Source organism: Euprymna scolopes, chromosome 40 (genome assembly GCF_053919585.1).
Source record: "Euprymna scolopes isolate OS-2025 chromosome 40, ASM5391958v1, whole genome shotgun sequence".
NCBI lineage: Eukaryota > Metazoa > Mollusca > Cephalopoda > Sepiida > Sepiolidae > Euprymna > Euprymna scolopes.
In genome coordinates, this window is record NC_136521.1 from 15,107,633 (window position 1) to 15,124,503 (window position 16,871).

A 16,871-nucleotide genomic window follows, 5' to 3' on the forward strand; every position below is an offset into this window, starting at 1 on the left:
GCAACATTAGCAACTGACGTGGCAAAAAGTGTGTATTCCATTTATAAAAAAATTATCATTACAAATTGATCCTCAACAATTACAATCATTAAAAAGATGGAATACTGTTGCCATATCTGGGCAGAAGCTGCTAAAAACAGCCTATCCTGCCTTGACAGAGTACAAAATAGACTTCGTGGCTTAGTGGGGGATGCCCTTTTCTCTACCCTGCAACCACAGAAGAGACGTTTCGAGCCTCTCCTTATTTTATCGTTATTTCCATGGCAGGTGCTCGTCTGAACTCCAATCTCTGGTCCCCCTCGCCAATCTTTTACGAAAAACACCCGTCTAGCTGAATCCACTATGAAAAATTTCCCCCACTCTATATCTGTACCTAAATCAAAATACGGATTCCATGAACAAAGCTTCTTTCTTAGAACTGCACGCCTGTGGAACTCTGTTCCGTCTGCCTGCTTCCCACCGGACTACAACTTGGATGTGTTCAAGTCCAACGTTAGCAAATTCCTAATGAACCGCCCCCTTAAGTAAACACTTCATCAAATCTCCACACTAACGTAATGTACTTGCAATAACCCTTATCCCTGAGTGGCTTCCGGGCCTTGATAAGTTGTGATCACTGTGTAAAAAAAAAATACTACCTTAAATTTCATATTTAATTTAGAAACTTAATCATGTACTCGATGAAAATTTTCAGAAAAATACGACAAAATTAAAAGGAATCATTGTTTAGGTCCGTCGCAGTGTTTTTTGGTTGTTTCTTTTCCTCGTGACACAATGTTCCGCCCGGAATAAACGTACTAGGTTTTAATTAATTTTTAGTGCATTCTTTTATTTTTTATTATAGATTACAAGCGGACGATAGCACCTGCTACTCGAGTGTTATTTGACATGTTAGGTGAAAGCACAGAATAATGACACCAGATAATCAGATCCCCATGTAAAGAATGAGTTTATAGAAACTAACGTTGTTACTTCGGCACGGTACTCTCATTTTGGCCACGGACGCCAGTGCCCGCTACTTTACTGGGCCGGCAGTGGCTCCCACTAACAACCGTAGTTGAATTGTTTTTTTGTTTTTATTTTTACAGGAGGGAGGCATACTTCCACTGGGCAACTGTTAGTTTAAAATACAATGAACACTATTTTCATGTAAATGCTAATAAAACCACATTTACTGCGTGTTGCATACTGGGGTATATATAAAATGGGGATGGTTGATGTAAAAGAAAATGTATAAAATATACTATAATATCTTTACATATATGCGTATCAAAACTTTCGGTGAATATAATTGTGTTCCTGTTCTACGGAGTTGCAATTTTACCGTTGTCCAATTATTTATGCTCCCTCCCAACTCGTATCGACTAGATTATCTTATTCCATGTCCGTCCCGACCAAAAGCCGACACTTCTCTTCAACCCAACTATCTAAAACTATTGTTCTAATTTATTACGTCATCCCATTATGGTTTTCACATAATCTATTTGTTATTATTCCCAAATTCAAAACTGACCTTTTGATTCTAAATTCCTTTCCAATGGAAAAGTTTTTCTAAGCTAATGTAGACTAATTTGAGGGTGCTGATTCCGAAACTCATATTATTTTTTCTATCAGGTAATTTTTTTTTATATATGTGCTATTTTATATCCTTCTACTCTAAACTGAAGTGTTTGCCTCCCTGTTTTGAAGCCATTATCTCCTTTTAAGTGACTTTTAACTAAAAAGTTACTTCCTTCCTAATTTCCTCTTCCGTTTGATCTTTATTTCATTTTTGTAACCACCGGCGACACAGAACGCCTATTTCTTCTTTATCCGCTCCCATCCCCGGCATCAACGGTATGTTTTACCCATGTCTTCTTCTGGACAATGTGTTTGTTTACTTTATCATACAACGTGACATTTTATTTTCTATTTCTTTACGAACTTATTCAGTCTTTCGATTTCTTTAACCCCTTCATTTTATACCCTCGGTTGTTGTCATTGTTTTTACTTTCTCTTTCAGTTTTTACTTTTTTCATTAAATAAATATACCTGTGGATTATGTACGATCCCTCAACATAGTAATTATTATTGAGAATAGTTTAGCTGACTGTGAAGCGTAGGTGCGTGCAATGACAGTACATTAGGTGTGTTTTATATACATTCTTGCTTCGTAATTTCAATTGCGTGTTGTTATTGTAATGCATGTTAATTGTTTATGACATCAGAGACCTTAACGTAAAAGTCAAATTTGCTACAGAATGAGTTATGTACTTGGTAAGAAGTGGACACTGAGTAGTAAATAGGCTTACCGATTGTGGCATGATTTTTTTTATTTCTGGGTCAAAGTAAGGTTTATTCTCTTAATATTAGGAATTCATGTATAAGTCAGACAGGAAATAATTAAGCCGCACTATGTGTTTTGCTATATTTTCGGAGAATATACGTCGCAATCTAATAGGAAAGAGATTAGTGGATTTGTGAAGGGTGCTTATTTTGCTTACATCAAAATAATGCTGGACGATCAAAATAAGGCATGGTCACCCAATATTGTATGCAAGCAATGTGTTGAGCATCTTTGACAGTGGATAAAAATAGAAAGTAACTCCGCTTTGGTATTCTAATAGTCTACCATGAACAGGAAAACAATTTCTGTGCAGTCAAAACGAAGGAAATCAACAGGAAGAAGAGAAATTCGTTGTCTTATCCAACCCTCAAGTCTGCAATTGGGTCAATTCGACACTGCAATGAAATTCATCTTCTAGTGTTTAAAGGCTCGCCTGAATTTAACGTTGAAGAAAACCAAGCCTCTCTTTTGTCCACTAACAGTAGTGAAGCCATTGTTGTATATTCTGGCTGTTCTCCTTCTTCACGACCACAGCCTTTTCTTCAAGGAGAACTTAATGATCTGACTAGAGATATCCACCTTTCCAAAAACTCTTCCGAACTTCTGGCTTCAAGACTCAAAGAAAAAAAAAACAATTTACTTCAGAAAAAGAATATTAAATTATGCCATATTTTACTCAGGATAACGACATAGTATATGTTGCGGCGGCTTGTTTTCGAGCAGTATTATTCTCAAGATTTGCGCCTTTTTACATACAGCTCCAAAAAAGTGTAAAATGTGTTCTTCTTCACAATAGCGATTCATGTGGATCAATTTCTCCAGGCCATTCAACGACCCTCAAAGAAAATTATGATGAAATTAAATTTGTTCTGGAAAAGATTTAATACAGAAAACACCAATGGATCATATGCGTCGATTTATTGAGTTTCACCTCTGGCTACAATTTGGCTACACAAAATTTGCTTGTTTCTTGTGTTTGTGGGAAAACAGGGCAAGAGCAGAGCACTGGATAAAAAAAAAATTAGTTATGCAAACTGAACTGATTCCTGTCTCTTTCAATGTTCTGGCTGCTCCTTTCGTGTAGTGTTCCAACATTGTGTTTCCTCCTCTTCACATAAAGCTTGGTATCATGAAACAGTTTGTAAATGCTCTTGAGAAAGGTGGCGACTGTTTCAAATATATTTGCATGAAATTTCCAAGTCTAACCAGAAAAACTAAAAGCAGCAATTTTGATGGACCCTAGATTCGAAATTTAATGAATAACGCAAACTTCTGTAATTTTATGAATTATGGACGGCATTTACGAATGTAATAAAATAATTCTCGGAGAAAAATAAAAGCGAAGTTCTATAGAGTGTGTAGTTTTGGAGAAACCACGCTTGCTGAAACAGTACGCATAAGTCTATACTCTATAGCTGACTAGGATAGCTTCCGTACATTCATATCTGATTTACCTCTGCACTCCATGTTTAAAAAGGAAGTGTCCTCTATAGTATCAGATCTGACCGAATGGTTAATTGTAGGCATAGACCAATTCATACCATCTAAAATATTCCAACAAAAACCTAACAGCCAACCATGGTTCTCCCCAGAATGTGCTGCTGCTATCGCGCACAGAAATCACTTTCTTTCATAGCTACCAACGTAATAGATGCACTGAGACTAAAGCTGCTTTCAGGACTGCCAGCAACCACTGTAAAAGAGTAATAAAAAATGCAAGAGAGCTATATGCCTTGTCTGTTAAAACCAAGGTAGCTGATCAGCGGCTTGGTTCCCACCAGTTTTGGCAAATAACAAATAGGATCCTGAACAGAAGTGTGCGTTCTATCCCAACCATTATCAATGGACCAGAGGTCATCTCGTCAGCGTCAGACAAGGCCAAACTATTTGCAAAGAACTTTGCAGCTAATTCTACCCTATGCGACGAAGGCCATCAACTCCCCATATTTCCTCTTATAACACTGAACAAGCTAGGTAACATACAAATATCCGTGCATGAGGTCGCCAGCTAATCAAGAACCTAGATTCCAGTAAAGCAACTGGTCCTGATGGCATCCCAATTATAGTGTTAAAAAAGCTTCAACCAGAACTTGCTCCCATACTTACGAAACTATTTAAGGAGAAGTGCTTTCCGACTCCCTGGAAGACCTCATCAATTTGCCGTGTATTTAAGAATTCAGGTGATAAGTCATCTCCCTCTCAGTACAGACCAATAAGTCTCCTGTGTGTTATGAATAAGTTACTGGAATCCATATTAAATAGAAGTATAGTCAACCATCTCAGCAGGAATAACCTTCTTAGTGACACACAATATGGTTTCCGCTCTGCAAGATCTACCACATATGTGCTGACGGTTATATCCCACAGGATTAGTGAATCTCTTGACAAAGACTTCCTTTTTAGAGCAATTGCTCTTGACATATAAAAGGCCTTCGACAAGGAATGGCATAAGGGTCTACATCACAAGATTTCCAGCTACTGTTTAAGTGGAAATGTTTTCTCAATCATTAAATCATTTCTCTCCGATAGGCTCATAAGAGTAGTGGTAGATGGACAAAAATCGAAGGCCTGCAATATAAATGCTGGAGTCCCTTAGGGGTAAATCCGTGGCCTAACTCTCTTCCTGATCTACATCAATGAACTCCCTAAACATATACTTAAATCATTCGTTGACATCTATGCTGATGATACGACCATCTACGGCAACACATCAAAGGCTGTAAATGACAAAGTTCTCTCTGATTCTCTCTCCTCTGATCTCGAGCGCGTGGTTCAGTAGGGGAAGATGTGGAGGTTAACTTTAATGCATCCAAAACCAAACTCCTATCCTTACATCATCAACGCTCTGATCCCCATCTGGCATCAATTGTGATGGATGGCTCTCGTCTGGGTGAGGCCCCGTGTTTTGACAAGCTTATGGGTTTGACCTTTACTCCTGATCTGAAATGGAACACATACATCAAGTCTGTTGCCAAGGTCGCTGGAAAGATGGCGGGACCCTTCTACCGCTCCAGGAGATATCTCACGACTGATGCAATTCTCTATCTACATAAAAGCCAAGTACGTCCAAGGATGGAATACTGTTGCCATATCTGGGCAGGAGCTGCTAAAAACAGCCTATCCTGCCTTGACAGAGTACAAAATAGACTTCGTGGCTTAGTGGGGGACGTCCTTTTCTCTACCCTGCAACCTCTCTCCCACAGAAGAGACGTTGCGAGCCTCTCCTTGTTTTATCGTTATTTCCATGGCAGGTGCTCGTCTGAATACCAATCTCTGGTCCCCCTTCGCCAATCTTTCACGAAAAACACCCGTCTAGCTGAATCCACTGTGAAAAATTTCCCCCACTCTGTATTTGTGCCTAAATCAAAACGTGGATTCCATGAACAAAGCTTCTTTTTTAGAACAGCACGCCTGTGGAACTCTGTTCCGTCTGCATGCTTCCCACCGGACTACAACTTGGATGTCTTCAAGTCCAATGTTAACAAATTCCTAATGGACCACCCCCTTAAGTAAACACTTCATTAAATCTCCACACTTACGTAATGTACTTGCAATAACCCTTATCCCTGAGTGGCTTACTGGCCTTGATAAGTGGTGACCACTGTGTAAAAAAAAGAAAAAAAAAGTCTCCATAAATTGCGTGCAAATATGAGCACAGCCATCTTGCGTGTTTTCCAGAAAATCTAGGTCATGTGAGCGACGAGTAGGGGGGGCGCTTCAATCAAGATATCAGTGGCATGGAAGTTCGTTATCAAGGTCCTCTGGATGCCACCATGCTTGCAGACTACTATTCGTCTGTCTAGCGCGATGATGACGGAGCCCTCATTCTAGAAAATACGAGCGTTTATGATGTAAAATGTCGCAATATTCTTTTATTTTATCGACAAATAGTTACCATTTGTCATCAAAAGCTCTTTTGTTCAAAAAGATTGGTATGCGATCTATTTGTAACAAAGTGCAAATTGGCGCGTGTTAGAAAATCAGCAGCAGCCGAAGGATAACTGGCTAGCGAAAATATTAGCAGCAGCAGCAGAAGCAGCCGTTAAAACACATATGCAACTGAGCACTTGTGCGCGAGTTTGCGTCACAAGAAAGGAGAGAAAAAATACACGACGTGCCAGAGCAGAGAAGCAAAATGCGCTCCGTGGAAGATGGACAATGGAAACACGAGAGCGAGAAAGGGCTAGCTGGCTCCACCGTTAAAAGGCGAGAAGACAGAGATATTTAAAAAAGCACATGGGTGTGCGAAAGGATTTTAGAACTATAGAATGCGTAGTTTTGGAGAAACCAGGAAAAATGCATTGCTGCCGAGGCGAATTTTTAATTTCTGTTTTTTTTTATTTGATTGTTCCTTTTACGGCGAAGTACGAGATAACTTGTGAGTCCGAGAGGTTTGAACTGTAACGACACAATTTAAAAGTAACTATATATATATATATATATATATATATATATAGACTCTGAGACCTCTTTGCAAACAAAAAGAGAATCTCTAAGGGCTTAATCTAGTTTCTATTTAATAATTAATCCCCCCTTTTTTTTATAAATTAATACCTTCCTACTTTTTCATCTCCGATTCATTGTTCCCACCCTTTTCTTTTTAAAACGTAATTAAGCTCGATTTTAGCTGTGTTGAGCGAGCTTCGAAACCGGTCAGCTGACACATTCATTTTTATTTTTTAATTTCACAATCTAAAATAAATAATGTTTTCGAACAAGTTTAAATTTAGTCTTTACATAACCATAATAAAATTTTGTACCGCGCAAAAAATATTTTTATATATATACATATATATATATACATATATATATATATATATACATATATATACATATATATATATATATATATATATATATATATATATATATATATATATATATATATAGCCACTGTCTCATAAACAGTATATGCAATATATCGTTTATGATTTTATTATTATATGGGCCGTATCGTCTAGTGCTTGTACATACGGACATTGATGCATGTCTCTGTCATGTATTTATGATCTTACGTCTTAACTGTATGTACAAACTATATACTTCTGTTCGCCTGCTGTGTATGTGCGTGTGTGCGTGTGTTTACACCTATTCACATGGACTTCAAAAAGGTTAATGAGTGTACAGTAGTCAGCAGAGTAATATCGTAGTAATCGTTAGTTGTGGAAATTTGATAAGTTGGATTACTTAAGGGGACAGTTAATCAAGAATTGGTTTACTTTGGACTTGAAGACTACCAAATTACAATTTCAGCTGGAAAACAAGTATAAGACAGAGTTCCACAGGCGTACAGTTCTAAGAAAGAAGTTTCGTTCATGGAATCTACGTTTAGGTTTAGAATCAGATAAAAAGGGAGAACATTATTGATAGTGGTTTCAGCTAGAAGAGGATTTTCGTGAAAGTTATGCGAGAAGGAATCATAGATTGGACATCAGACGAGCACTTGCCATGAAAATAACGATAAAGCAGAGACAGGCTCGCGACGTCTCTTCTGTGGGAAAAAGTTTGCAGGGAAGAGCAAAGAACATGTCCCACTAAGCTACGAAGTCTATTTTGAACTCTGTTAAGGCAGGATAAAGTCTTTCTAGCAGTTCCTGCTCAGATATGGCAAAAGTACTAAATTCTTGGACTACCTGGCTTTTATATAGGTAAAGAATTGCATCAGCAGTGATATATCGGCTGGAGCAGTAAAAGGATCGCACAATTTTTTCAGTGATTTATGCAACGGATTTGATGTACGTGTTCCATTCCAGATCAGGAGTAAAGGTCAAGCCCGGAAGCTTGTCAAAAGATGGAGCCTCCCCAAGACGAGAGCGATTCATTTCAATTGATGCGAGATGGGGATCAGAGCGTTGATGATTTAAGGATAGTCTCACAATATTCTTTTATTTCATGGACAAATAGTTAGCATTCGTCATCAAAAGCTATTTGTAACAAAAACGCGTTCTTCGTATCGAAGAGATAAAGGAAAACCTAGATGCATTCACTGTTCTTTTTCACTCGTGCTTGGTACATCGCTAAAAAAAGCTGTAAAATGATTACTTTTTCCGAAAGAAACATCACGACACTTTGGTTAAATTTTACACTTTATTTACTTTTATGTTTCAAATTTAACGTTTCCCTCGGTTTCTATATCTTTTTTTTTTTTTTATAAACGCGTACCTCCAAGTTTCCGGATCACAGGAAACAAATTACCCCATACTATTTTTTCTTGTGATTCAACTCAACTCTCATTTTTCTGATTTGGAAAACTGTAGATATAATAAAACCGTTGTTTATATTTATGTCAACCTTACGCCAAAAGGTCACTTTTTTTGTTGTTTTAACTGTAAATCTTATTTTAACATATTTTATTGAACTAAATTCCTAACTGTTATTGCTTCATTTTTTTCTTTTTTGTGACAATCAACTTTGTTTATCAGAAATATTTTAATAATAATATTAATATCTGACACATCGTTAATTCCCAATTTGTTTATTGTTTCAAACATGTATATACGAAATATTTTATATTCCAATGAAATTGTACATCGACCTCTGCAGTTTGATGGGAACACTAGAAATCTAGTCTGTAAGCCTAAGAGACTATCAAACATGACCACTCTCGTCTTCAGAACACTAATATATGACAGCAAAAGTTAATAGAATTATGATGGGATAGGATTAGAATTTAATTATTTAAGAGAACGGGTGAAGAAAAACTTTACTTGAAAACGGCTACGTTCTAGCCTGGAAAGCTGTTTCACGGTATAAAGTTCCACAGATGACCAGTCTCTCCTTTGTTCTATTCTTTCTCTTCGACCGGAAGTCCCATCTTCTTTCCTTTTTGTTCCGGTAAAGGGCCTTATGGGAGCTCATGTTTTGAAGTGCTATATTACTCACAATCACTATTCCGTCACAACAAATATAGTTAGTAAAAAACCTGCGAGACGAAACCGTTTCAAGTGTTTCTTAATTTATTATTGCTTCGTTGTTCAGCTAGTGACATTGAAAGTCCCGTAACACTTTTAGCGGATATAAAAACGAAGAGTGACTTTTTAGTCGCGTGCAAGCTACCCTATAAGTCACTCGTTCGGTCGGTCTGTTGGTCGGTCGGTCGGTCTGTCCGTAACACTTTCATGCTTTGCCTTTTTGGTTAAGATCAAAGGTCTGTTGTTAATAGATGCTGTTCTTAGCTTTTTAAGCTTTTTTTTTTTTTTTTTACTTTTGTCCAAGATCAAAGTGTAGTATCTATTCCGGCAGATACTGCAAGCAAATACCATATGTGGGGGCAACCTCACATATAAGACCTTGGTCAAGGTAGGGGCAACCCTTCATACCAATTGTCACTATCCAGCTCCCCTACCCCTGGGGAGCTGGGCCCCATTTCCCCTTCACTCCTCACATTAAAAATCGGCCTTGTGCCTAATTTGCTCGGTGGGGGAGCTAATAAATAGCCTTTTCTTGGCTTTTTGGCAAAAATCAAAGTGTAGTATCTGTTTTTACTTGCTGTACTTATTGTGATATAAAGTGGGGGTCACTTTTCTGTATTAATTTAATGTAAAATGATCACCCACTTTACAACCAGTCAGTCTCAAAGCCATTCAAGTCATTCTTCAGATCATTCAAGTTGTTTTTAAAGAATTCCAGTTATTTTTTAAGCATTCAAGTCATTCTTAAGGTCATTCAATTCATCCTTAAGTTCATTAAAGTCATTCTAAGTCATTTACTTTTTATTTATTTAAGTCATTTCAGTCCATTTTTCGGCCATTTTAGTTTATCTTTAAGAATTTCATGTCAATCCGACATTCATGCGTTCATTCATTACACGAGAGCATGCGACTAATGGTTATCTGCCTTGTTTCTGCTTATCACCACTTCTCAATTGCCAAATCAAAAACCGGAAACCGCTATGCAGGAGTATGTTTCTCTTTTACCCTAATAATTTATGACACAAACAACATTAATTTTTACAAAAGAACATTTTTTTATTGAACATTTTTTTAATGATTATTCTGTAATAAACCAAATCATCACTTCTCATTTTAACGAGTTGTCCCGCTTTGACGAAACGACCAGTGGTGCTTATTTTTTACCAGTTGGTGGCAACCCTTTTCTTCAAGTAAGGTGCGATTTTGGTGTGGGAAGCGACGCGGGTCCTCAGGGCCACCAACTTCGGGTAACTGTTAAACATGGACTTGTCTTCCATGTATGGACTTTCAAGGCAACAGTAACACATCATATCACAGAGCATCATCTGCAAAAGAGAGCGCAAAGGATGACTTTATGACATTTGAAACATATTTTTTCATCAATTGCTTTTCCCACAATAAGCCTCCCCCCCCCAAGTTAAATATCTCTATCACGTTTTATTTGCATGGTTGCGAATTTATACATTTAACATAGCTTCAGTGCTATAACATATCTGTTAATTGTATTTTAGCTCCAATCGAAATATGTTTGCAAATGTTTTATGATTAATCAATTTCATATAACCGCAGTAAGAAATCGCTGTTTTTACAGTCGCTCTCACTTCTTCCATATATATATATATATATATATATATATATATATATATATATATATATATATATATATATATGCAACTTTGTGTCTGTGTATGATTTCTTTCCTTACAGACTCTGAAACGGCTTAATAGATCTTCTTTAAAATGTACAGAACTTTAGTGTATAAGTCTGGGAGGTATCTTAGTTAAGTTTTGCTTCAGAATACCTCTGATAATTACCGATAATCGAAACCGTTATTTTAATTTATTCTATCATCGGTAAAGCCATTTTTCCATGTCGTCGCTTAGCAAGAATGATAGTACAACGGTCGTTAAAATTCTACCGTGGTTAAGTTGATAGCGCGTTTTATTTTATTTTATTTTATTTATTTTTTTTTTTTGCATGCCGGGGTCTGTAGGTTCAAACCCCGCACGTAAATTTTCGTTTACTGGAAAGAAGTTTATATAAAATAATTTTATAAAAGAAACAGTATTTTTTTTTTAGAGTGCAATGTAGAATAACGTATATTTGGACTAAGTTACTGCATGGAGGCATATAAAGCTTCCTCCCGGGCGATTTCACGGATTTCGATGACAATAAAAATATAGGAGTGTGAAATATTCGTTGATCATCCTTCAATCCCGAGCAACGTCGGGTCTCCCTGCTAGTATGTATGTATATATATATATATATATATATATATATATATATATATATATATGTTATTTATTTGTTCTTTTTCGCGATAAGTTTTTGAATGAATTCAATTTTTTATACGTAATTGCATTTTTACCTAAATTTGCTATCCCCACATGGGGAGCGGCATGTATATCGTTTAAAATATAATTATCCGCTGACATGTCTTTTGTTGTCTACGACTCATCAGGCTTAATCTAGCAAGATTCGAAATCGGGACCGCAAGCTTAAACCTCTACTACTGTCCTATAAAGGAACTTTGTCTGCGTGTCTGTGTATCTATGTGCCTATGAATTCGTTCCCTATGGACTCGAAAACAGCTGGGTCGATTTTATGAAATTTCGCATGAAAGAAGTTCATATGCCTGGCAGTGTTCGTAGATAGGTTTTGTATCGGGATGCATAATTATATAAGAAGCCACAGGCGATTAGGACTGAAGTTAACACCTTACACAGGTCACAAATGCAATTGAGAAGTTTTATTACGACCCATATATAATTCCAGGTTAATATTTTTCAGAGTTAATGCATCTAATTAAGTTTTAACGAGGTTAAACATTGTTTAATACTGAAATAGGGTAAGATATATTTTTATTTGTTTTACATAAACATTAATATGTTGTTACACATTCATGAGCATGTTTCGGTCAACCTGTTACAGGTAACAAGGTTACGGACTAAACAATGTATAAGCATTATCGGCTAAAGAGGTCTATAATAACTTGTAACCGGCTGACCGAAACATGGTTATGAATGTGTAGCGACATATTAATGTTTACGTAAAACAAATAATATATATGCGTAAATATTTATATACATCTCACGCTCCTCTCACCGTCCTTTTTCCCACTACTTGGCCCCTTGCTCTTCTTTTTACTTACGCTTCAGCCTTCTTTCATCACGTACTACCTACAGCATTTATTACCTTCCTCCCCTATTACTAGCATGTGCGTTGGCCCCCGACAAAAGGAAGGTGGACCTGTACATTCACCCTTGTCTGTTCGCCCGTTTGTCCGTTCGTCTGTCATCACTTTTCTCAATATCTACGCATTGGAATTTTTTGAAATTTTGCACCAAACATTAAACAAGATATAAGTAAAAAAGTAACAGAATGGATTATCAGGGAAAATTGCGATTGCTGCCCTAGGGGTGCCTTTCGGATTAAAATGGCTAAAATTTACACTTTTATGCTTATTAAAAAAATTGATGCGTTGGATTTTTATAAAACTTTCTGAAAAGTTGTAACTAACTGATGTCTATATAATTTTCTTTATCTATACTTCGCGATAACTCTTGGGTGTGTCTCAGTGGCTCTTTTACGGTTAATAAAAACACTCCATTTTGGGGACTATTTTACCATATTTGTCCAAAGGGACTTTTGGGGCTAAATGGAGGGGGCAAATGCTGAACTAAGTAATTTCTTTTTATGTTTCATACATTGTGCACTCACGGTGGACCATGCATGCTTCACTTGTTGTCCTGAATTCTCTTCCTTAACTGTATGAACTATGGAGTTGCTGTGCAATAAAGCTCATGTCACCAAATAAATAAAGTTGGGCCGATCGATCGGAATATCTTGGCCCAATTTTAATGATGTGGTTTGTCTTTACAGCACTTTTATTGTTGCGAATTATTTGCCGATGAATTCTCTAATTGATACGAGAACATGGGTGTCAGCGTAATTTATATCACAAGGTTAACCAATGTCAAGCTTAATTGCTTTTTTGCCATATGTCAAGGAGATGACATTGGTTAAGTACTTAACAACAACGATTGGAGACCTCGGTATGCTCAGTCAGAATCCAGTTTGTTACACAGGAATACTTTCACTTATCGTGCTGGCAACCTTCATCTGGTCCCTCCGCAATTATCCAATGCTTTTATATAAATAATTCTAACTAGAAAGAGAATCGTAAATACCAATAACAGAAATAGAATCACATGATTGAATAAGTGTTCTAGTGTATGTATAAAACTCACCTGTTCGCCATTAAAGTATTGCTGGGTTCCAAGAGTTTTCTCCAAGAATGGAAGGATCCTACGACAGGTTTCCATGTATCTGCTCTTCAGTTCAACCTGGAAGGAAAGGGAGAGTTTTCGATTTAAACAAATTCAATTGATTAAGTAAATTATCGATTTTCAAAAATATTGAGTTGTATAATTATTTTTTTATAATACCTTCAAAAGAAAAATATGGCGCTACATCAATTTATGTAATATGTATCAATGAACGGTGCAATATCACATTAGGGGTATCAAAACCAAAACAAAATATGATGAAAGTAAAAATAAAATAGATAAACCCCATAATTTATTATACTACACCTGTTCACACTGCAACACTTATCATAATATTCTGTAGATCTATATTAAAAAACCTTGTTAAACTTTCTGACATATTTCCATTCTATGGAGGTCAGACGCGAACGAACACCTTATAATTTTATTATACCATATTTCTTCAAACTGAAACATAATTATCAAAGTATACTTACGCAGATAGATATGAAAAGTCTTTATTAAAGTTTGTGCCTATTTCCATTCTATGGAGACCAGGCGCGAGCGCAAACCCCACAATTATATTATACCATTCCTATTTAAGTTAAAACATACTTATCAAAGTATTATTATGTACATCTATATCAAAAACACTTTAAACGTTTTTTTTTTTAATTTTTAGATTTTTTATTTCTATACTTTGTGGACCAGACGCGTACGAAGACCCCACACTTTTTAATGAATCATCATTATGCCAGATCAAACATACCCATTCCTGTGGCTTGATACATCTTCTATCATTATATGTGATCAGTTTTCTTATAATAGTCAACCATATAGGAGCCTATTTGTGACCAGACACACACACGCGCGCGCACACACACACACGCGCGTGCGCGCACACACACACAGACGTTCGGCTTGATATTATATATATATATAATTATTTAAAGTGACCGACTTTATTTCAACTGTAAAGTGCTCAACGATTAGAAACTAATATATATATATGATTTGTTTCACATAAGCATTAATATTTCGCTACACATCCGTGAGCATGTTTCGGTCAGCCAGTTACAAGTAACTAGAGACCTCCTCAGGCGATATTGCTTATACAAAATAGCCTCATGCATATGAATGTGCAGCGACATAGTAATGCTTATGTAAAACAAATATAAAGTATATTTTGCCCTACTACGGAATTGAGCACTTTTCTATTAACTTCGTTAAAACGTCATTGTTTATTTTACCTATGGAAAATATTTACCTGTTATTCTGTGTGTGTGTGTGTGTATGTGTGTGTGTGTGTGTGTGTGTGTGGAACGCGTCCGGAACGCTCTAAATCGAACTGTAACATCCACCATTTGAAAAGGGGATTTTTTCTCGAAATATAATGGATATAATCACAGACATAACAAGTAAGACATTTATACTTAATACAATTGAATAAATATATGTATATATAGACATATGTGTGTGTACTTATTGATTTGTAAATCCCCACTTGATTTCGTCTTCTCTCATCAACACCGATTATATCTCATTCCTCGCATTGTGATAGCCTTCTAAATTTATACTACATATATATATATATATATATATATATGTGTGTGTGTGTGTGTGTAGATACACACACACACACATATATATATATATATATATATATATATACTTCTAAGTGAAGTCGGAAACTCCTTGGCTTAACATACACAGGCAATATGAACTGGAACAAATACATTAAGGACATTGCAAAAGCTGCTGCGAAGAAGGTGGGTTCCCTCTATCAAGCTAGAAGACTACTCACACCTGAGGGTATCCTGTACCTCTACAAGAGCACCATTCGCCGACCCTTGAACTATTGTTACCACATCTGGGCTGGTCCATCTACCACTAGTCTCTGTCGCTTGGTTAGGGTCCAAAGAAAAGTCTCCAATTTAATAGGTTCCGATTTTGTCAACTAAGCTCTCGCCCCTGTCCCATCGCCGCATTTTTTCATCTCTGTGCCTGTTTAACAAATATTTTAATGGAATGTGCTCTGATGAACTCGTTGCATTTGTGCCCCTCGGCGTACACAGCCCCGACAAGCCTGCTTAGCAACAAAATCTCACCTTTGTACTGTTGAAGTCCCTAAATACAAGAAAGCTTTCTACTCTAATAGTTTCTTCTCTAGAACAGCTAGACTTTGGAATTCCCTTTCCTGCTACCTGCTCCTCTGACTGTACTGATTTGCAGAAGCTTAAATGTAACGTAAACCAACATCTTGTTTATCTTTCCTAAGCATATCCAAGTGGTAGCCCCTCACGTCTAAGTGGCGATATGTCTTGTTAGGGATGAATGTGAGTAAAAAAAAAAGAAAAAAAGAACCCCAGCAGTATACAGATTAATTTTTTTTTATGCGTATAATTTATTTATATGTGTCATACAGAAGATCAGAACAACATCAGTACCGTCGGTTTCAAATCCAACTAAGCAGACATATAATTGGTTACCTATGTCGACAGTAACGATGTTGCTATGATCTTCTAAAACACACACGCACACACAGTGCACACACACACACACACACACACACACACACACACACATATATATATATATATATATATATATATATATATATATATATACTAGCAATCGGTGCCCGGCGTTGCCCAGGTGTTTTGAGGTGTATGCTGAGAAAAAAAAGGTCAATTTTTTAAAACTTTGACCCCTATTATTACCTCTTAACATTTATTGTTTAGGGATCAAGTAAAGTTAATAAGTTAGATCCATGTCCAAGGAACTTATATCTAAAATATCACGTGTTTAGACCCAAAATTGTAGGAGGAGTTTGGTAGAGTTCCCAAAGGTCAAATCGTTGAAAATTGACCACTTAATCGCCAAATTTCTGTCGAAAACATATCACATCGATTTCCCCAAATCTCAGTACCCTGTATATCAAATATCGAATCTCTAGGCTTAAAATTGACAGAGTTTTAGCGTAGGTAAATGCACACAGACGCACAGACACACACATACACTATGACTTATCTATATATATATATATATATATATATATATATATATATATATATATATATATATATATAAACATAAACATCATATATATAAGTATAATATTACGCCATATATATAACAAAAGACCATTATTTACTGAAGTGAAAGGAAAACCCGGGGGAACTTTACCCAAAAATAAATCTATATTTTTTTGTGTGTATTGATAGTCTTATCAACACCCTTTTTTTCTATTTATTTAAAAAGAAAATACAACTTTGTTATTTATGAGTCGTGGAATTGCATTCATCTACAAAAGATCTAGCTAATGTGCATATTTTTTTATCGTTTTTAATTAATTCCCTATTAGTT

The 16,871-nt window shown here is 36.3% G+C and overlaps 1 protein-coding gene across 1 annotated transcript in view; it reads right to left on the reverse strand.

The window, feature by feature from the left end:
• Positions 1–10,347: 10,347 nt before the first annotated feature.
• Positions 10,348–16,871, reverse strand: part of LOC145265724 (S-crystallin SL20-1-like) — a 21,484-nt gene continuing 14,960 nt past the window's right edge. The window contains exons 5-6 of the mRNA XM_080121779.1: positions 13,488–13,583; positions 10,348–10,562 (exon numbers count right to left, since the gene is read on the reverse strand). Coding sequence (XP_079977905.1) covers positions 10,398–10,562; positions 13,488–13,583 — 261 coding nt within the window. The 3' untranslated portion in view covers positions 10,348–10,397. The remainder of the gene's footprint in view (positions 10,563–13,487; positions 13,584–16,871) is intronic.